Source organism: Sapajus apella, unplaced genomic scaffold (assembly GCF_009761245.1).
Source record: "Sapajus apella isolate SASKATOON/1434 unplaced genomic scaffold, GSC_monkey_1.0 scaffold31, whole genome shotgun sequence".
NCBI classification, from domain to species: Eukaryota; Metazoa; Chordata; class Mammalia; order Primates; family Cebidae; genus Sapajus; species Sapajus apella.
In genome coordinates, this window is record NW_022436971.1 from 21,717,876 (window position 1) to 21,741,289 (window position 23,414).

Below are 23,414 nucleotides of genomic sequence, written 5' to 3' on the forward strand. Positions count from 1 at the left end.
CCCATAAATAAGGTCCGGACAGGAAACATCCCTTACACACCACCAGAGCAGTCCCCTTCTGAAGTGGCACAAACTGTAACTTCAGGTCCCCCAAGCCTGGGACTACAACATGGCCTCGTGAGCTCAGGGAGGTGACCGTTCACGGGAAATCAGCCTAATAGACTTGGCCTGTCTGTGGGACACAGGGAGCCCTTCATGTCCCTGTGGTAAGACACTTTCTATTCTCATGAAACAGGAGCTCAGTGTGAGGGCCAAGCTCCCTTTAGGCATCATCTTCCTTCAACACCCCATGATGTCAACATCACAGGAAATTATTTGGCAAAGTAACCAGGCAAATGGAATTGTGGGTTGAACATGACTAAAACGCGCAATCAGCGAGAAGACAGTAGTCAATGGTTACTTTTCTCCCTCTGGGGACTACTCCCGGTTAGCCCATCAAGCCTGTCATAACCAGTACAGGCAATAACCAATAACCTTATGCTCATCATTGTGTATGATGTGGTCATAAAACTTAGAAAGTGCAACCAGCCAGTGGACTGGGTCCTGTCATGTGACCCATGCCGACCTTGAAATGGCTAAATGTGACAAACTTCACAGAGGAGACTCAGAAACATGCATGCTGCCCCAGCTGCTGGTCCTGAGACTTGTGAACCAAGCAGTGGTGGACAGGGAGCCACCTTAAGTGGGACCTGCTGCCCGAAGCCCACCTAGTAAGGTGGTCTGTTCCTCCCACAGCACCCTCGCCTGTGACGACAGATACACTACAAGGTTACAAAGGGAGTCAGCAAAGCCAGCCCCAGAACTGGAAGATTCTGTCTCCAACTTAGGATAAGCTGCGGCATCATTAACCCCAGAAGTGTCAGCACTTTGTAAACGACTTCACAAAACAGACTAGCCTCAGACTACTGACTGGCAACCAGGGAGGTGTTTGTGCAGAGTCAGTCCTCAGTGCCACCTGTTTGTAGATGACACTTGAGAGCAAATTTGTCAAGAGACGCTCACAGCAAAGGCTCACACCCAAGACACAGCTGATACAGCTCATACCCTCCAGACCGACTTGACTCTCCTTTAAATCATTTCCTCCGCTCACTGGATGGTTTACGGCGCTCCTTGAGAGACTCAGTTTCTTATTTTTTTTTTTTTTAGAGGCAGGGTCTCACTGTGTCACCCAGGATTGTCTCAAACTCCTAGGCTCCAGTGATCCCTCTGCCTCAGTCTCCCAAAGGGCCAGGATTACAGGCGTGAGCCACCGTGCCTGGCCTCTGGCTTCTTCGCATCCATCCCAGCGGTCATGCCTCCATCTCCCGATGTATACCACCCTTGCAGGAGGGTTGTGCTCCTCAGCCATCTCTCAGCTCCTCCTGAACACACAGCAGTTGGAAGCAACAGCTGGACCCTCCTCCTCAAGTCCCCTTATGGCAGGCAGTGGTTGTCCTACAAGAATACACCTGCTCTCCCTCACGAACAAGAGGAGGGGATGAGTGTCACAGAACTCTGGCCTATGACAACTCTGCCCCAACTCGGCACCAAGACAACCAACTCCAGCCCGTGTCCAGCAGCAGCAGGCCACGGCCACAGGGTGACCCCAGCCCCACCACTAAACTCCCACCTGAAAAACCCAGAGCTGCCAGGAACATGTACTGTTCGTGCCAGCCAACACCTGAGACAGGCCCCTGACCGCTCTTTCTTAGAGCATTGACAAATATGTGTCTCTTGCAATGAGACGTGTTTCCCGCACCTAAGACCTCTCCCTTGAACTGCAAGCCTCAGGCAGGACGGGGCCTGTCTCCCAGCCTGTGGGGGAGGACAGAATCCTAACTTCCAGAACTGCCAGTCAGTGCCAGAACCCGAGCTTCCATCTGCGCCTCGACCTCCAGATGACTTCCAACCCATGCACTCACCACCAGCTCTAGCCCCAGGTGACCCCATGGCGGGAGCCCTAGGTTCTGCCTCCAGCGTCCAGCTGCCACGGAGCCACCAAGCCACTCACCCCTCGCCGACCCTCCTCAGCCAGGAACGGTCACAGCCCGCCTCTCTCTCCTGAGCCTCTACGCCTCTGAATGCCATCATAACTATTGTTTATGTGTTTTTATAGTTACAAGGACTCCAAGGAACATCACCAGGATTTTTCGTGGTAGGAAGGACCCTGCACTCAGATGGATATTTGGGTCCATCTAGTGGAACTTCCAACACTCCGAGACAAAGCATGGCCAATGCTGCACGAGTGGGTGGCTTCTAATTGAAAAGGATAATCATGTCTGTCAAGTGAGTGAGGCTCACTGATGGCCTGGGTCACACCCACAAAATGTGGCTTTAGCGATGGTGTCTTTGGCGAGAAGGACCCACAAAGCAACGATGTTCCCTGAGGTTGCCATACGTTCTGCAGGAAAGATATCATTAACAAAACTTAGAAATACTGTGTCATTTATTATTTCAAAACAGCTCTCAGATACATGAAAGATGGCGTGGAAAGACGTTGCGTATTTAGGTGGCCCCCTTGCAGAAGCTTAAAGTAAGGTATTTTAAAGAAATGGCCGTTGAGATTCTAAGGAAAAGTGCAAGGAGCCAAGTCTGGCAAATTCACGGTCACCACCTTTCCTTCATCTTTCTCCTTCCCAGCCTGGGGATCTGTCAGGTGAATCAGGGCGTTTCCAGCCTCATGAGCCTCCAAGCCCTTCCCTCTCGGGACTGAGAGGACACATGGTAGCGGTGACTCCCACTCACACAGGGCTGGGATGAGACACCACTGCTGGTACCCCCACATGAACAGCTCAGGATTCTCTGGAAGCTCACTAAAATTCCTTCTGTTTGGACCAGCACATGGTGAAATGGAAAGATGTCCACATCAGGGCTTTTAATCACTAGAATACTAAAACATCCCAATAAGAGGACATGGGGAAGAGCTGTCGATCAGAGAACTGCTACGCTGTGGCAAGCACCGTGGGGCTAGCCGCAAACATTCCCGAAGCTACCCCCACCAGAGCGTGCCGCACAGATATCCCCAGCCCTGTTTTCCACAGCGGGAGACAGCCCCAGGGTGAAGCAGCAGGTGCAGGTCCCAAGCTGATAAGAACAAAAGCCGGGATGTGAACCGACGTTGAGTTTGAGTCAAATGCACTGTCTTTTTCCAGCCCCAAAAACATAATACATACAGAGCTCACAACTAGTCCCATTGCCTTCCGCGGAGCGCCTCAGTGTCTGGCGCTACCAGGGGCATCCCAGGGCAGTGGCCAGCGAGGCTCTAATGCATTCCGCTCCTGCAGCAGCACCTGGCTGGGATGTGCTTTAGCCCGCAAGGGCCTTTGGTAGCAAGAGGTCATGGGGCGAGGAAACAGCTTTTAAGTTTCCCTTCAAGATGCTGCAGCTGCAACTGCTACACAAAAAAAAAAAAAAAATCAAAACAAAATTTAAGAGCCTACAACTAAGCTGTGTGTACGAAGCTCTGCTCTTCGCATCCCCAGGTGAACCGTTCTGCAGACAACGGCACTGGGTTGCTTTTCTTTTCCAAAAATCAGGGCTCAAGAGGAGAAAGAAAAGGTAGCACCTGAACAGCTGAAGCAGAGAGAAGGTGATCTAGGAAAAAGAAATCAGCTGTCGGGGTGTGAGAGCAGGAGAGCGTGGGGTGAGGAGGAGGGGGGACAGCAAGGACGCTAAGGGGCGTCTGTCAGGATAGAAAGTCTTGTTTTTAGGCAGCTACGGCACAGTTTGATTTTTTCACCCATAATACTGTACTCACTTTATATGTCGGGATATACGATGATATGTTTGCCACTTGGAAGGCACATTTATATCACAATGCACCACCGGTTTGATCTGAAAAAGGAAAAAATAAGCCTGAGAATTCAGTTCAAATGAGCCAACACTTGCTGAATTCAACAGTGTGCACAGCACTGCCCCAAAACATAAGCAAAGGGGGAAATTCCTTTGTCACTAGAACACGCAGGGGCGGGTCCAGGAGGGGTGCAGAGAAAGGCAGGTCAGGTGCTGGGGAGGAGACCCGGCAAGTGCGGAGTGAGGTGATCGGGGCTGAGGGCTCTGCACTGCACATGGGGGAGGTGCAGGGTGCGGGGGCTGGGCCAGCTGGCAAAGGTGCCACCAAAGTCCGGGCATCCATGCTAGAGAGGCTCCCGTGGTGCCCAAGAAGCATGCATCAATGGCCTACTATGCCCAGGAGGTTTGCTGGCCAAGTTATGGGGCCCCAAGAATGGACATGTCCCTTCTGGTTCCATCCCAAGACTCCAACCAGAATGTCCTAGCCAGCAGGCGGAGCCCCTCCGCCTTCTCTCCTGGTTGCTGTGAATGCAGCCTGAGAGGGCATGGCCACAGCCTGTCTCAGGTCCACCACGGATGAGACAAAAATGGGGAAAAGAACTTCTGAGACCTGTCCCAGGTAAGCAGTGCCCGTCGTCCTCACAGCTGTCCTGTTTAAGAGTGTGCAGAAAAGCAAATGGGGACGATCTTATTGGGAAGGGATGTTAGCCGCTCTCCCGTGCCGAGTGCCAAGATCCCGACCCACTCACAAGGCTGAGGCTCACCGAGACACCCAGCACCTCAGGCCTGGCCTTCCTCTGAAGAGCTGCTCCCCTGTCTGCGTCCCATGTCCACATCCCCTGCCCACCAGGATTAGAAGCCTGGGTCCCTTCACACCTCCCACCCCTGGATTCCACTGGATCGGGACCCTGTCTGCCTCTGCCCACACATCCACCGCAGCCCCACTGCCTGGTTCACACCCCCCAGCTCTCACCTGGATGCTGGTGACATCCACTCAAGGGCTCCTCACCAGGGTCCCACTCTGTCACCTCCCACGGACACCAACGACTTCCCCACAACACCACTGGGCACAGTCTCCCTCCTGACCCAGTCAGCAGCCTCATCACTGCACCCCACACCCTCCATGTTATGCTCCTTCAGCCACCCTGGCCCCCAGCCAGTCCATGTGCTTCCCAGGGCTTCTGCTGCACAGTGAGGGTCTCTGCTCCAGCCCCCACAGCCTCTCCACCTCCAGGGCCCCCCTTCACTGCCCGTCCAAGGACCAGCACTGGGAAGCCACCTCTCAGCCGCAGCAGAATCGATCATGCCTCCTGGCACTCAGCCTAATTCATTCGGCGTCCTTCCTACTGCCTACTCCACACCCACCTGGGAAGCTCCCGGCACAGACACACGGTGGCACGGGCCCTGCCTATGCCCCATCCCCCAGAAGGTCTGGGGGCCTGAACATGTCAACAGGGCCTCCTTCCACGTCTAAGGCTGCCAATCCATGCCCTCCTCTCCAAGCTGCAGCCCCCTCTTCCCTCCCAACCAGACCCAACTTAGCACAGAAGAGGTTCCAGCAGCTCAGCGTCCAGGAGTCCATGCCGATGAGGAGTTCAGGTGGGACAAATGTGTCCCTCCCTCAGTTCCCAGCTCTGCCTTGAGACCCAGCTCTTAAACCTCATCTCTGGCGGGGTCCTGCTGCCTGCCCACTTGCCCACTCCAATGCCAGATCAGCAGCTGAGGGGCTCTGCTCCCCGAATCAGACACAGTGGTAATAACTTTTCCTGCCTGGCCCAGCAGGGAGGGTCCTCCTGGGGCCCTGCTCCTCTGTCTCCTCAACACCCAGACCCCGCCAGGTTCCACAACTCACGCACAAGACCATGAGACGAACCCCTTAACCTGTTAATGTTACAGGAGCTGGACTACATGGACCCAAGTTGAATAATGTCACCTATAAAAGCCTTGGCCAAGAAGAGCACCCAAGCCATGCACCCCAGATGCACAGTGAGTGAGAATGAGCTGCATACCTCATTACAATGAGAGCTGTGTTTTGAAAGAGGAGGGGGGATAGGAGTTACTCTGGGTCTCCTGTCCCTGAAGGAGACCAGGGAGGTGTGTCTCACCGGGGGGCTTGGGAGAAGGGTGAGAGGAACCAAGGCAGCCACAGCTGCCACTGAGAGGCCATTCTGGCACCTCACTGAGATCCTACAATGCCTTCCGTCAGAACAGAGGGCTGCCCGAGAGGCAGCCTGGCAGAGGGGAAGACCCCAGGCTTTGGAAATGGTCAAACCTGGATTCAAATGCCAGCTCTTACTATCCACGTGGTCTGGAGAGGCAACTATGCCTCTCTGAGCCGCAGCTGATTAAGTTTTAGAATGGGGGTCATCATGCCTTACAGAGTTCTTACGAGAATAACATTGAGATGACAATGAGATAATGTCACAAAAGGCACAATGCAATACCTATAACAGTAATAAATATTCAATCCAATAAATATGAGAATCCCCCCTCCCCGGACACACACACACACACACACACACACACACACACAGAAACACAGACAGAGACAGAGAAGGGGGGAGGAGGGCTGTTCAGGCACCTCCATGTTGATATGACCCAAATAGAATTTCTGATTTCATCTGTAGCCAATGGATCAACCCAGGCTTCCCCACCTCAGAAAATGGAGCCACCCCAGCCCCATTTGTTCAACTCTAAACTCTGGTGGCATTCTTGGGTCTTCTCATCCTTTATGCCATCCGTGCATCGTCAGCTCAACTTCAAAGCCACACCTCTGACTCTTCGCTTCTCACCACCTCCACCACCTCTCCCCTGCCCCACGAGGATCCTTCCCTCGTGGCAAGCAAAGCAGCCTTTGTAAACACACATCAGAAGGCGGTGTGATGCCCCTCAGTGAGGCCCGCCCTTGCCCTACCTACCCCCAGGCTGACCCTCAGGCAGCTGGCACTGGCTGCCTCTCCACCCTGCCTCCGCACCCCTCCTGGCCTCCCTGCACCCCGGACATGCTTGCGTTCTTGCAGTCCTGAAACACCAGCCTGTTCCCACACAGGACCTGAGCCTGGAACGTCCTCACCAATCTTTACCTGGTTTGCCCCTCTTACGTTAAGAAGTCACTTCGATGTCAGCTCCTCAGAGAGGCTCCCCCTGCCTCCATCTGAGCACTTCGTCCTGCCTCTTCTTTCTTGTTTGCTTATTTGCTTCCATCGTCCTTTTGTAGAATGGAAGCTTCCAAGAGCAGGGACCCTGTTGTCATGTTCAACCAAGTACCCCCAGTGCCTGAATGATGAGTGACCCCTAACAGGAATTCATAACTATTTCATGACTACAAATGAATAATGAATGAATGAATGCTACCATGACAAGGGAGGAAGAGCTCTGCTGCTCTGGAAAGGATTCCAGGAAAAGAGGCTGTGGAAGAATGTGGAAACGCACAACTACATCCACTTCACCCTGTTATCATACTATATATAAAATTAAACACACCTGCACACTCATATAAAAAACCAACGCCGTGAGTATCAACAGCAAGCACAAATTTACAGAACTCGTTTGAAAACAAAACAACAGAAACCATCCTCTGCAAAATTCTATTAAAATACAGCCACTCTAAGAAGCAGCTTTCTGCTTGATTGCATAAAATTACAGAAACAATGAGCTAATTGCCCTTTTGAGGTGTTAATGATTCATTAACCCTGATATCACCTGCCTAATTAAATAACTCCAGCAATTAAATAATGTGATTCTGGACATTTTTTTTCTCTGTACTTCATAAAATAATCTCCTGAGCAATGTCAAGCCCATATGTCTGATGGTGATGACAGCCTCATTCACACTTGTCAGAGCCAAAGACTCACACCACTCATCTGTGCCGAGAGGCTGAAGGATGCTAGGAGCTTTAGACCTCTTCAACCAAGGCAATTCAACCAAATCCAAATCAAAGGTGGAAGACTCAAGCTGACCACAGGTATATCTCCCCAAGGAGCAACCACTGGTTACTGAATACTCACCACGGATCAAGCATTGCAGTAGGCTCTTTACATGCATTCATACCTAACCCTCAACATAACCAGGCAAAATATCTAGGTAACAAAGAATCAGAGAGGTCACATAATCTTCACAAGAACACAAAGCTATTAAGTGTCCTGGTATGATAAGCCATCAAAAACATTGTATTTTACTTTTTAGCAAAATGAGTACTGGAATCCATGCCAATGTAGCCTAGTACTCGGGAGCCTGTGCTTTGAATCATCCAGGATTCCAGTACTGGCTCTGCCTCTTACTAGCTGTGTGACCTTGATCAAGTTGTATAACTTCCCCCGAGCCTCAGCTGCCTCCTGCATGCAATGCTAATAGCAACAGTGCATGCCTCATAAAGTTGTTGCCTCCAAAGTGAGTAGCATGAAATGAGATAACGCATTGTCAAGTGCTTAGCAGATGACTGACATGAAGGTTCAGTTGACAACAGTGTATTAGTTTGTTCTCACACTGCTGATGAAGACATACCCAAGACTGGGTAATTTACAAAAGAAAGAGGTTTGATGGACTTACAGTTCCACATAGCTGGGGAGGCCTCACAATCATGGTGGAAGGCAAGGAGGAGCAAGTCACATCTTACGTAGATGGTGACAGGCAAAGAGAGCTTGTGCAGGGCAACTCCCATTTTTTTTAAAACCATCAGATCTCGTGAGACTCATTCACTAACACGACAACAGCACAGGAAAGACCCGCCCCCATAATTTAATCCCTCCCACTGGGCTCCTCCCATGACACATGGGAATTGTGGAGTTACAATTTAAGATGAGATTTGGGTGGGGACACAGCAAAACCATATCAAACAGCAATTATTGTGGCTTTGTTGTTGTTTTGTCTTGGGCTCCAACGTCCCTGCTTTCTCCACCTCTTCATGCTGCTCCAGCTGCCCTCCACAAATATCCCCATGGCCCTCTCCATGCAAAATATCCAACTAAAGCCTGCAAAGAATCTAGCATCAGGAAAGGATCACAGGAGGATCTCATGCAAAGTAAATTGTTCTGATCAAGCTCTCGTGTATTCAGCACCACGCGAGATGAGTTAACAGAGAAGGCTCTGCTGAACAACTATGCAGTAGGTGCTTAGCCTGGGAGTCTAAAGAGACACAACTGCCACCATCACAGAAACCTCAGGGAAGTGCTGTAGTCTTTACATTTCTTGCCTCATTTGTCAAGAAAAAGGTTACACTGGATCACCCCAAGGTCACTTCCAAGTCCCATTATGTGATGCTGTGAGTCAAAGAAACAATCAGATTTCCTATCTCCCCAAAACATCATGGAGACTTCCTAGGCTAGCCATTCTGAAACAGTGATGTAAGGAGTGTTCAGACACCAGAAATCTCCTCCCACCAACCCCTCACCACTTCCTGGAAAAATGTGGCAAACCTGGGCAAACAATGCCTTCCACAATGCCCTGTCTCTGGTTTCACACGGCACCATGGGCTGTGCAGAGCAACTCCCATTTTTTTAAAACCACCAGATCTCGTGAGACTCATTCACTGTCATGAGAAAAGCACAGGAAAGACCCGCCCACATAATTTAATCGCTCCACTGGATTCCTCCCATGACAAAAAATATCCAACTAAAGCAGGAGGACAGGCAAGTGTGGCTGAAATGGTCAAGGGGAATTGTTCCTCTGCCTTCTTGGTCATGGTGATAATGAGGTTTTGTATTCCATCTTTCAGAAAATGTTGTAGTTCTTTTACTTCAAAAAAGAAAAAAAAGTGGGGTTTTACGATTGACTTCACCAATTTCGTGTGCTTTGTAAAATTCCATCACCATTTTAAAGGCTGGGATTTTGCCTCCACTGGAAAGCTGGGAAAGAAGCAGGTGTCCCAGCTCGCCAAGCCCTGTACCCCTGACTGAGATGTCCTGTCTGGGAAAGCCTGTGTCTGAGTTCCTTTTATGTCCCTCTAGGATGGTGCCTGACCTGAATAATGATGGACCCTGGTTGGAAGTTGCCAGAGCTAGCGGAGCTCTCCACCATCCAGGCTAGCATCCCCATGCTCCTGATGAGAAGACTGAGGTTCAGAGAGCAGTGACTTCTCTGAAGTCAGCACAGCAGTGCCCAGGAAGCTAAAGCCAAGAGCTTTGCTCCTGATCAAGGGTGTTTGCCCCCTCACTGCTCTTCCTACATGGAATAAAATTTGAATTTTTATATTTCAAATCTTATTTGTTCAGAATGTATTTCTTTAAATTGAAAAATACTTTCTCTTTTCTGAAGCATTCTGAATTACCAACATCTCCGCATCCCTAAGTTTCTCTTCTCATCGCCATCATCACCACCCCAGCGACCTTAACCCCCTTCTCAAACAGTGGGGAGCACACATGCAAAGCAATTAACTAAGCAACAGGTATTCCTGAGTGGGCAACATTCAGAAGACACCCTTCCGTTACACCTTTTGTAAAAAGAAAACGGTAACAAATGCGACCAGCCACTCCTTCTGGCTTGATGTTAATCACCTACGTTATCTGCACAGGGTTTGATGGCAGTTACTACATGGAAAATAACTGAAAAGGAAGAAAGAGGGAAGATTGAAACTATCAGAGTAATGAGCAGACAAAACCAAGAACAGAAGAGGTATGGCGAGCATAGGGGCATGCAACTTACACCTCATCAGCACAAATTTTGCCAAAGTTAATTGCTCCTTTCTGCCAATGGTTGGGTCATATACTTACAACAGAAGAGCAAAGCTGCTGACAAATGTTGACCTATGGATGGCGAAGAGATACTGATGATCTGTGCCCAGCTTAGGAAGAGGAAGACATCTACAGGGGAGTCAGCAGGGAGGTGAGAAGGGAGGAAGCGAGACACAGTAGGACCGGCCAATCTGCTGTTCGCAAGTCTCTTCCCCCTGAGCCTGTCACTGAAACTGAAATCTCCAACACTGGTTGCTCTTTGGGCCAAGGCGCTATCTCCAAAATGCCTCTGACAACAATGCAGAGAAAGGAAGTTAGCTGTCTGTCAACACAGCAGCAGGGATCATGCACAAAGGCCTGAGCCCTGGAAAGGAGGGGCGTCTGGAGGAAAAGGACATCCCAAAGAGAAAAGGGGGACAGTGCTTGGGGGAGGGAAGAGACTCCCCAAAGAGACGCATGCCTCCTGACACAATAAGAACAATAAAAACTAGAACAGGCGCAATGAAGTAGAAAACAGGGAAAAAGTAGAGAAAAACAATGAGCCCAAAGTTGGCTCTTTGAGGAGTTCAATAAAATTAATAACCCTATAGATGGACAGATAAGAAAATAGAAGATAAAATTATATCAGGAATGAGAGAGGAAACATCACTTCAGAGTCTACAAATATTAATTGAATAAGAGAATGTTATAAACAACTTCATGCCAATAGATTCCACAACTTAAATGAAATGAACAAATTAAAAGACACAAACTAGTAAAGTTTACTCAAGAAGAAATACCTAAAGAGCCATCTATTTACCAAAGAGTTGAATGTAGAGTTTGTAGTCTTCACACCAAGACAACTCTAGGCCCAGATAGTTCCACTGGTAAATTCCATCAAACATTTAAGGAAGAAACAGTACCAATTCTAGACAAGCTCTTTCAAACACCTTTCCATCAAGACAACTGCAGGTCTGGATGGTATCACTAGTAAATTCTACCAAACATTTAAGGAAGAAATGATACCAAAACCAGAGAAAGACATTACAAGAAGAAAAAAAAAAACAAATCAACATCCCTCTATGAACAGAGACACAAAATTTCTAAACAAAATTTTAGCAAATAAAATTCAACAAATATAAAAAGGATACTCTATGATCACATGGGGTTTGCCCCAGGAATGCAAGGTTGGCTCCATGTTTGAAAATCAGTTCATGTCACTTTTACACTGTTGGTGGGAGTGTAAATTAGTTCAACCATTGTGGAAGACAGTGTGGCGATTCCTCAAGGACCTAGAAATAGAAATTCCATTTGACCCAGCAATCCCATTACTGGGTATATATCCAAAGGATTACAAATCGTTCTACTATAAGGACACGTGCACACAAATGTTCATTGCAGCACTGTTTACAATAGCAAAGACCTGGAACCAACCCAAATGCCCATCGATGATAGACTGGACAGGGAAAATGTGGCACATATACACCATGGAATATTATGCAGCCATCAAAAACGATGAGTTTGTGTCCTTTGTAGGGACATGGATGAACCTGGAAACCATCATTCTCAGCAAACTGACAGAAGAGCAGAAGATCAAACACCACATGTTCTCACTCATAGGCGGGTGTTGAATAATGAGAACACATGGACACAGGGAGGGGAGCACTACACACTGGGGTCAGTTGGGGGGAAATAGGGGAGGGACGGTGCGGGGTGGGGAGTTGGGGAGAGATAGCAAGGGGAGAGATGCCAGATGTAGGTGATGGGAAGGAAGGCAGCAAATCACACTGCCACGTGTGTACCTATGCAACAATCTTGCATGTTCTTTACATGTACCCCAAAACCTAAAATGCAATAAAATAAATAAATGAAAAAAAAAGGAAAATCAGTTCATGTAATTCATAATATTAACAAACTAAAAATAAGAAATCATATGATCATCTCAACAGACATAGACAATGTCCTGCCTAGTCCAATTTAAATCCTAATCCTGTATCCCATTGAGAGTTTCTCCCCTTAGCTCAAGCCTGACCCAGCTGGACGTGGGAAGGGTGCACGGTTATTTCATTGTTTCATAGTATTTTACTCTGCCTTCAACCTCCTACTCATCTTGGCATCAGAACAAGGGAGCGTCTAATACAACTGGAGCTACTGTCATCTGACCCCCTAGCTCCTCTTCCTTGGCAGGTGTCCAAATATGGCTCTTTGGGGAGGGAGGGAGGTTGCAGGCTTTAGTAAGTTCCTCTGAAAACCTCACAGAGACTCCACGCTGGACTATTCCTGATGCGGAATATTTCTGATACCTTCCCCAGTTGACTCTTGTTTCAAATCACAACCCTTTGCTGCATCCCCACAGACCTTTACCGTGGCTGGCAATGATTCTTAAACAGCTCAAGTCTGGCTACCTTTGAGGCATCGACTCGCCTCCCAGGGAAAGGCACACACCTTTGCCACAGCAGCTGCCCAGAGGGGACAAGTGCAGTTTCCACAGCTGCTGTCATCCCAAGCTGTCTTTACAGGCAGCACAGAGCCCACCGTTCTTCAGGTGCCTTGAGGATGACAGAAGCAGGTGCCTCCTCCACACTCACCTGCAAACCCAAACCCCTAGCACATGGGCTGGGTTGTCCCAAGCACACTCTCATCCTCTCAAGAGGTGCTTTACCCTGCAGCATCCGACCTGGTTCCTCCCACCGCACCCCAGCGCCCTGAGCTATCCTCTGGAAACTCACCTCTGATTTGAAGGGGCATGAAGCACCCACAGGGAGGAGAGAGAAAATGCCATAGCATTCACTGCTCTCAATAGTTTCTTCATTCAATAAACTTGCTAGCTTACAGTCCTTATATAAGGTTTAAAGGGGCCAGTTTGGTACCTGAAGCATCTTTGACGTTTTTACACCTGATGCTTTAGAACATGGGGAGTGTCCACCAACATTCCAAGACATCAGGCAAAGCCCCATCCCGCCCTCTATGGGATGGACTGTAGAGGCAGGGGGATGCCTGACACGGCTGCCCCATCCCCATTATCCTGACCTCCAACCCATGTCAACCCTAATCTTCACTGTGACCCTTCAGCACACTGGGAAAGGCAGGAAAGAGACAGACAGCAGCTCCAGGTCAGACTGGAGAGCAGAATGACACCCAATGTGGACAGCCAGAGGCTTGGGAGGCAGCGGGGAAGAGCCCCTAGAGAATGAAAATGGGTGCACCAAGCCCGCAGGGTTTTGTAAGGCACTCAACAGGAAAACCCTCTGCCCCACACAGTGCTTGTTTCAGAGTGGGTGCTCAGTGAGGGTCTGCTCAGTTCCAGTGTTGACTGCATGGCGATGAAAACTGACCCCCGTCTTCCCTATGCTGCCCCCCAGTCCACAAGGCACTGGATTTTCTCAGAGGGCAATAGCCAAGCATGTCCCGGAGCTGAACATAGGAGAGGCTCACTCCTTGGGACCAACCTGCAGTCTGGCCACAGGAATCTCATTGATGGAAATAGCCACACGCCTGATTTATGCATCGTGTGCCCACAGAGGCACGCCCTGCTAAAAATATAATGAGAACTGATTCTCTCAATGCCTCCAAAATTGCTGCCTCTAAGAGCCAGAGAAGCTGTCCCATAGAATCAGACAGCCAGACAGTCTGTGGAGCCTGTGGTTGTCCTGGTCAGTCTCACTCAGAAGCAAGGCCTCATCTAGACCAAGCCACAGAAGCAGCAAGGAGACGAGAGGGTCCCTAAGGCCCTGCCAACCTCCAGCCTTCCTGTAAGTACTCAATACTGCTTCATGCATTTATTCAATGCCTATTCATGGAGGACCCTCCTCTGATGGTAGGAACTGTGCTAAGAGTTAGGACACAGTGGTGGAAAAGACCAACACTACTCCTGTCGTCCAAGGGCTGGGAGCACAGAAGGACACAGACAGACAAGTCAACAAGCAGTTACATCACCCAGTGCCAGAGGCTCTGCTGAGGCCAGCATGGGTACCATGGAAGCACAGGAGAGGAATGTCTCACCCTCACTGGGGAGAAAGGAGTCTTTCTGGAGGAAGAGGCCTTTAGATTGAGACCTGAATTATAAGCAGAAACCAATCCATTGAATTAAACAAGGCAGGAGGGACAGCATGCACAAAACCCTGGCTTGAGGAGGGGTGCATGGGGAGAGGCCTTTGGGAACTGAACATCCATCGAGGACTAGATCACAGACACAGAGTGGGGAGCAGTGAGAGGCAAAGCTGGAGAAGAACACAGGGGCCAGATCAAGAAGAGTCTTAAAGGTCATGGTGAATAATACAGACTTCACCTCCCTGGAGCCAAGAGAAGTGCCTTAATGTATGTGAACGAGGGAAGCAACGTGATCACACTGGAAAGGGACAAGGTTGGAAGCAGGAAGACCAGGGGAAGGCACAGACTCCTCCCAGATGACCAAGCTCCGCAGCCTCAACAAGGCTAGGAGCAGCCGAGATAACAGCAGGTGAGCCGACTCGAGAGTAGATCAGGAGGTGGGACGGGTGGGCAGGGAGGGACTAGGGGCTGCCGGGAGAGGTAAGGGTTGAGAAAAACGCCCAGGTTTCTGGTTTTAGGAGCTGGGTGGGCAGTTCCATCTTCTGGAATAGGAAACACAAAATAACAATTGGGTTTGAGGGCAGAGGCCAAACTTGGGCAATACAAGTTTGAGATGTCTTTGGGACATCCAAGTGACAGTGGCTAACGACGTGGGTCCTGACTTTGAGAGAGACCTGTGCGTCTTCAGCACATGGATGATTATGGAAGTCATGGAGAGAACCGAGTGGCGGTGGCCTGAACTGCAAGAGAAAAGGATTTGGAGAGCACCCTATAAAGCAGCAGTGTTCAAAGCACAGGCAATGACAATAGTCCTACAAGTAAAAGAAAAAACAGTCGTAGAAAATGAGAAGAGAGAAGAGCTTCCGAAGAGAGAGAAAGAAATCATTTCCAGGATGAGCAGGAGGACCACCTCAGGCCTATCAGCAGGGCCATGACCAGCAAGGCCCAAATGTTCATCTCCAGATGATGGGTAAACAAAGTATGCTGGATCCACACAGCGGAATGGAATTCAGCCTTAGAAAGAATGAGGTCCTGATACACGCTACGACGTAGATGAACCTTGAAAATATTATGCCAAGGGAAGCCACATGCAAAAGGCCACATATCGCCTGAATCTATTTACATGAATGTCCAGAATATGCAGGTCCTATGGAGACAGCAGTTACTATTGTATATAATTCGATATCATTTCATATAATTATAATTCTATTATAATAATAATAATCCTCACCCACCCAAGGCCATTTCTCGATTAAGTCTCCCTGTTTTGTTCACATCATCAATTTTCCCTCTGCAATGGCTACTCCCATCATCACACACATGATGTCACTTCTTAGAAAACTTCTCTTGGCTTCGTCTCCCCCTCCAGTTGCCTCTGCGTTTCTTTCCTTCCTTTGGAGCAAAACTTGTTTAAAGAGCAATTTGTATCTCCCATCTGCCCACGACCTCCGCGTTACTAAATCCAATGGTCCCTTCTCAGTCTTCATCTTCCTTGTCTGACCAGCAACGTTTGACGCAGAGGGCCCACCCCATCTCTCACCACCCAGCATCCTGCACTCACCTGGCCCTTTTCCAGCCCTCTCTGCTCCTTCTCACCTCCCTGCCCTCTAAGCACTCCAGGACCCTGTCCTCGGAACTCCCCTTTGTTCTGCCCACACTGAATCCCAGCGTGAATTCATCATCACCAACGCCACCACGCCGACCTGAATCCCCACCGTCCCTTGCCTGGATCACTGCAGCAGTCTCCTACTCATGGCTGTCAACATGGCAGCCAGGCACTCTGGCTCAAAGTCAAATGTCACTCCCTGAACAACAGGCCACGGGCCTTTGCACCACCAGTTCTCCCTCTCAGGATGCTTTTACCCAAGATATTTAAGTAGCCAGCTCCCTCACTTCTTTGGAGCCTGGACTTGAAAGTCACCTCCTCGATGAAGGCCACCTGGTCATCCTGTCTAAAATCAAACAGCCCCCAGCATGACATTTCATATCCCCACATACTCTATATTGTATGGATTTTGTTTATTGTCTGTCTTACCACCTGAAGTGCAAGCTCCTTGAGGGCAGGGACGTTTTTCCTTTTTGTACAACTGCTTCAAACGGTACCTGGTACATAATCAGTGCTCAAGAATTATTTAGTGAAAGAACCATTGGGCTTAGTGGACATATGCATATTATTTGATGATGTGTTGCTGCTCTGGTGCGATCAGCCACAGGAAAGCAAACACTTCCAAGTACACAAGTGTTGGGATTAAATCTGACGGATGGATGGATGGATAGATGGATGGATGGATTGAAACTTTAGAACACTGTGATGACCAGAACATATGCATAACTACATTTAACCTCTATTTCATAGATACAGTCATACCCATTAACTGAGCACCAGAGAAGTTAATTTATCTAAATGACAGAGCCCATGATATTTCCGCAAAGCTACAGCACGAGCATGGCAATGTGTCAGGAAAATTAAGGATAGCACGCAGCATTTGGGAGATGTGGGGAACACCCAGTCTCACAATGGGCACAGATTTAACTTGGTATAACCTCTTAAGTGAGCAGTTTAGTAGGATATATAAAAATGTTCTCTAAATGTCAAGCAAAAGATGGCTGGTTTTAAAAACATAAGTCACACATAGCTTACTGCAATACTCTAAATCCACTAAGAAGTATTACAGGAGCCTATTTCTTGACATGTAGAGATTTCACGATGCATCATTAAATAAAAAGGAATTTCGAAAAAAATGTAGATTATGCTCCCATTTTGCTGAAATATATTTATAAAGCTAGAAGTATATACATGTATATAAGTATATGTGTACATGTCAAAAGCATATGGAAAAACAGTGGTTAATCTCTGAATGGTAGGATTATGAATACGTTTTTCTTTTAAATTACATGTGTTTTCTCATTTTTCTACAATGAGCATGAATTATATGGTACTTTTTCATTATTATTATTGTTCTTTAAGTTCTGGGGTACATGTGCAGAATGTGCAGGTTTGTTATACAGGTATACGCTTGCCATGGTGGTTTGCTGCATCCATCACCCTGTCATCTACATTAGGTATTTCTCCTAATGCTATCCCTCCACCATCCCCCAACCCCCTGCTATCCCTCCCCTAGCCCCCAATCTCCCAACAGACCCCGGTGTGTGATGCCCCCTTCCCTGAAAATGGAAACAGAAGCTTCAAAAAATTGTGTTCCCAACAGATCAACAGCAAACAGTGGCCTTGCCATTGGCAAGATCACTAAGAAATATGGTGGAAGTGAACATTGGTTCAGCCAGATTGAAGTACTGCAGCCTAAGCTTGAGTCACTTGGACAAAGTTAAATTTTACTCTCCAGGCTTTTCAATAAGGCAGGAAATCATGTAAAACACTTTATTAAAATGCATATTTAAATTAATTTTAAAATATCTTTAAGTTAGATTCACTGGTAGCTACTGGTATTTACTGGTAGCTATGATCAAAAAAATTCATCTCAGCAAATCACATCCTTCTCTTCCATGACAAAAATGTGGTCTAAGTGAATGGTACACTTGTTGTTAGTCCAGGATAAGCCCCCTGAAAGAGCAGAATTGGAACACATCCTTCACGGGGAAAAAAAACATTGAATTGGGTTTTATCTGTTCCTAGTAAATCTGCCCAAATCTCTAAAACTTGAGATTGCAAACCAGAAATGTCAATGTTGTTTAGAAGGACTACTGTAAGAGAAGTCCTTCCATTGAAGTAAGACCAAGGACGCTTTTCTCATCAAACCAGCATGACACAGCCAATGAAAGCCAAGATCGCAAGAGCATTTTTTGCTAATTTTCCTTGTCCCTCCATTTAATGAAAAGCAATTTCAAATTCATTATGTTGACGTATTTTAAAAATCATTTCTATGATAATAGTAAATGTACATTATAGTATTCTAATTAATTTTAAGTAAATTTCTACATAAATCAAAATCTCTTGGGAAGCTTCTTCAATTTTCCCACTAACATATTTTGACCAAAACAGAAATTATGTGAAAGAATAATTTACAGAAGTTAGGTCTTTCTATTCTGTATTAATGTATCATAAAATAAGACTAAATAACGCAGTAAAACATTTAAACATTGAATTTTTGGACTTGGCAAAAGCTTATGCCACATTGAATCTGTAAAACAGTTTACACTGGGATTCATATTGCAGGCAATAATGGATCTGAAATTTGAATAAGATGAGCTGCAATGTCAAGGCATTATGAATAACAGCACCGACTACTCACTGAGCTCTTGCTGTTTGTCAAAAGCACCAGGCTGAGTGTTTTACAAAGATCTCACTTAATCATGCCCACAGTCTGAAGGATATCATTTTAGATCACTCCCTATGGATCTAACCCCGGATGACATACCACGAGTCATTTAGCCATTTCTCTATTGGTGGACATTCAGGTTGTCCCCAGCTTTTTGTAATTTAGAAACAAAATGCTACTGTAAACATCCTTAAACCCCAGTGTGTGAACAGACCAAGGCCTGTCAAGCTGGAACCCCTGCAGGAAGGGCCGCACATGGCCTTAGCTTCCAGCTAGGTCTCCAGGAGCTTTTAGGGCTGAGGCACGCAGCTCCCCTGACCCTGGGCACCCAGGATGCGGCTGTTCTCAACTTGCCCTAGAAGGAGATGGAGCAGCAGAGGGGGAAGGCCCTCATCCTGGTGCTCTTCCTACAGAAGCTTCCCCAGCTCCTCACGTGGTTCTTGGAGAACACTGTGCCCCATCCTGCTGGCTTCCTGCATTTTCCCTGGGAGAACTGCTTTGTACCTTCACTTAAAACACCAGGGGGTGCCTTCCGCTGCCACTGCACACCAGGGTTCTCTCTGTGATGTAAGGGCTTGAACATCTATCAGAAAAAAACTCCTGCGGTGACTTAATTCTATGAATTAAATGGAAGAAATTCATTTAACACTAGCAAGTTGTACAAAAGCAGTCATGGGTCTTTCCCTGGGAAAAGAGTGGGAGAAATCCTGGAATAATTCCTAGAATGCTTGGTTTTAGTCCAAGCTCTACTGCAAACGAGCCTCCCAACTGCAGATGGTGCCTCACCTTTCTTGAACTCCTTATTCCTCTTTTAAATGGCAGGTATTAAGGCCCACTCTGCCTCACTCGCACAGTTGCTGTTTTTCCATTTTTGTAGATGAGACTATAGGTGTGAAAACATGCTGAGAACATAAGCCACACAACATTCCACGTTAAAAGAGAAGAAACTTCAGGACATTGAACACGGTGATGAAGCATTCAAGGACTGACATGGCTCTCCAATGCCCAGTGTGACATGCAGGCCTCTCAGCCCTGGTTGCCTGAATATGGTCACGTACAAAATCAATGGCATGGAGGGCTCACAAAGAAACCCATACAGTCCTAGCACTTGGCATCTGACCAAAGCATTTCTATTTCTGGAACATAAAGAAAACAAACAAAGGCAAGTCTTTTTTGTTGAGACAGGGTTTCACTGTTGCTCAGGCTGGAGTGCAGTTGTGCAATCATAGCTCACTGCATCAAACTCCTGGGCTCAAGTGACCCTCCTGCCTCAGCTTCCCACGCGCCACCATGCCTGCCTAATTTTTTTTTTTTTTTTTTTTACTTTTTGTAGAGATAGGGTCTTGCTGATCTAGAATTCCTGGGCTCAAGTAAATCTCCCACCTTGGCCTCCCAAAGTACTGGGATTACAAGTGTGAGCCATGGCACTGGCCGACAAGCCTTTTAGCTCATTAGGTTTTATACTGTCTCTGTGATCATAGGTGCATGGCCATAAGCCACAAGGCAGGAAAACTGTGGTTTAGTAAATAGTAGTGACGCCACTGGGAGTGGCAGGCAGCCTTCGGTCCTGTGACTGGCTGGCTCTGTGTCCTCATGTGCGGCAGCAGGACACAGCTCTAAATCTCAGCTACTCTTACGGTCCCCTCCAGGCTCAGCAGAGTTCCTGGAGTGAATCATGTGTGTCAGCCAAAGCTCTCGGCGATGGCTCCAACTCATTCAGGGTTGGGTCCACCTCTGACCTGTGTCCAAGCAAATGCTTGTCCCACCAAGACAAGCGTTTACACAACAAACAATAATAGTTGCAAACACTTTTAAGGGGTGACTACTTCCACAAAAGAAAACGGGGGCGGATCATGAGCATCAGGCACGTCCAGGCCATGCACGCTGACATGATACTGCTCCATCCTCACAAGCAACGTGAGTTTTTAGAAATATTATGGGAGCCAGTCCAGAAGTAAATAGTAAAGACATTAAAATTATGCATGATAATTCTACTTCTCTATAAATAATCATTAATGTGGACAAACATGTCTCTACAAGGAGTCCATTACATTATATCACTGTTTAAAATAGCAAAAAGGCAAAGTGTGCTCAAAGAGGTTGGGCTAAGTAATTACGATAAATTCACATGGTGGAATAGTTTTCAGGCATTAAAAAATCGTGCTGCAAAAGGACATTTACAATTAGAAAATGGTCATGGCACATGGCAAATAAAAAGCAGATGAGAAAAGAGTACTATTGAATCCTGTTTCTGGAAACATATATGTCTATACGTAGGTGCATACATGTGTGTTTGTGTACCTATATTTGCTCCCTGTGCATAGAAAAGCAGAAATAGACATGACAAAATGCAAAGCGGTAATCTTTGGTAATCTATTGGTAATTATTTTCATTCTCTTCATTGAGCTTTCCTGTGCAGTATATTTTTTAATAATTTCAACTTTTAGATTCAGGGGGTACCTGTGCAGGTTTGTTACATGAGTACATTGTGTGATGCTGAGGTTTGGGGTATAATTTATTCTGTCACCCAAGCAGTGAGCATAGTATCCAATAGTTAATTTTTCAACCCTTGCCCCGTTGCCTCCCTCCCCCGCCTATTCATAGTGGCCCCCAGTGTCTACTGCCGTCATCTTGCACCCATGACTACCTACTGTTCAGCTCCCACTCGTAGGTGAGAATATGCAGTATTTCATTTCTGTTCCTGCGTTAATTCACTTTGGATGATGGCTCCAGCTGCATCCATGTTCCTGAAAAGGACACGATTTTGATCTTTCATGGCTGTGTAGTATTTGATGGTGTATATGTACCACGTTTTCTTTATCCATCCACCACTGATGAGCACAAGTTGATTCGATGACTTTGCTATTGTGAATAGCGCTGCAATTAATGTATGAATGCATGTGTCTTTTTGGTTATTTTTCTTTTTAAATGGTAGTTCTGTTTTAAGCTCTTTGAGAAACTTCCAATGGCCCTGCACAGTGGCTAAATTAATTACATTCCCACCAACAGTGTATAAGCATTCCCTTTTCTCCATGGTCTCACCAGCAACTTCTGTTTTTTGACTTTTTAAAAATAGCCATTTGGTGTTATTAAAAAGTCAAGAAACAACAGATGCTGGCAAGGTTGTGGAGAAAGAGAACACTTTTACACTGTTGGTGGGAGGTAAATTAGTTCTACCATTGTGGAAGACAGCCTGGTGGTTCCTCAAGACCTAGAGGCAGAAATACCGTTTGGCCCAGCCACCCCATTACTGGGTATACAACCAAGGGAATATAAATCATTCTGTCATAAAGATACATGCACACATAGGTTCACTGCAGCAGTATTCACAACAGAAAAGACATGGAACCAACCTAAATGTCCATCAATGACAGACTGAATAAAGAAAATGTGGTACATATACACCATGGAATACTATGCAGCCATAAAAGAGAGTAAGGCCATGTCCTTTGCAGGGACATGGATGGAGTTGGAAGCCATTATCCTCAGCAAACTAACGCAGGAACAGAAAACCAAACACCACATGTTCTCACTTGCAAGCGGGCGCCGAATGATAAGAACACATGGACACAGGGAGGTGAACAACACACACTGGTGTCTGTAGTGGGGGGTAGGAGAGCATCAGGAAGCACAGTTAATGGGTGCTGGGCTTAATACCTTGGTGATGGGATGATCCGTGTGGCAAACCCCATCGCACATGTTCACCTGTGTAACAAACCTGCGCGCCCTGCACATGTGCCCCTGAACTTAAAAGTTGAAGAAAAATATATAAAATGATTTTTAAAAGGGCCATTCTGGCTGGTATGAGATGGTGTCTCATTGTAGTTGTAATTTTCTGCACAGTATTCTTGATACTTCTCTCAACGGGAACTACTTTTATAATCACATTTTTTAAAAGAACAAAGTAGAAATTCAAAAATAAAACATGTTTAAACTCTTTTGGGTAATGTAGCCTCATAGAGTGAGTGCCGAGCAGCCCAGTGCCCGCCCTAGGACGACAAGGCTTGCGTGGGTGTGGAAATCCTCGCGTGCCTGCCCAGCGTTTCGCTTCTGTAGACCAAGGCTTCCTCTATGAGAAAACAAGTTTTCACAAGATAGTCTGAAATTCCCCCATCCTGATATACTGCCTTTTAAGTCATATCTTATTTAAATCACTGAAATATTTAAAGGATGAACTGAGACTCACACTCTAAATGTTCTCGAGGGTAATTTCCAGAATTGTGACTTAATCCCACTCCCAGCTGCACACGGAGAGCAGAAGCAGGGACAGAGGTGTCAGGACGACCACAAATCATTTCCACGCTCTTTATTCAGGGAGCCCTGAAATTCAGTGACTGCCAGGATTGCTGTCTTATTGGAAACTTGCCCTCGTGCCCTTGGCAAGTTACAACCTGAGGTGAGTAAAGTAATAAATTTGACTTATTTCAACTGCCCTGAAGGGCAGGCTCCAAGAAAGCAGCTGAACGCTTCCAGAAGCTGGTGTTTGTGAGCAGCGCTGGGGCTGCTGGTGTGTCCCGCATGGAGCCCTGGGTGGCGCTCCAAAGACACAGAGAAGAGCACCTTCTGTAAGATGTGGCAGGGAAGCCCTTACCTAGTGCTGGCACATTATGAATATTTTATCATTTAGTCCTTACAACGAGCTTCTGAGGTATCAATTATCATCCCCACT

General features: G+C 47.1%; 1 protein-coding gene across 1 annotated transcript in view; it reads right to left on the reverse strand.

The window, feature by feature from the left end:
• The window catches only part of DCDC2C (doublecortin domain containing 2C), a 153,852-nt gene that overhangs the window by 124,765 nt on the left and 5,673 nt on the right, over window positions 1–23,414 (reverse strand). The window contains exon 3 of the mRNA XM_032294231.1: window positions 3,737–3,813. Coding sequence (XP_032150122.1) covers window positions 3,737–3,813 — 77 coding nt within the window. The remainder of the gene's footprint in view (window positions 1–3,736; window positions 3,814–23,414) is intronic.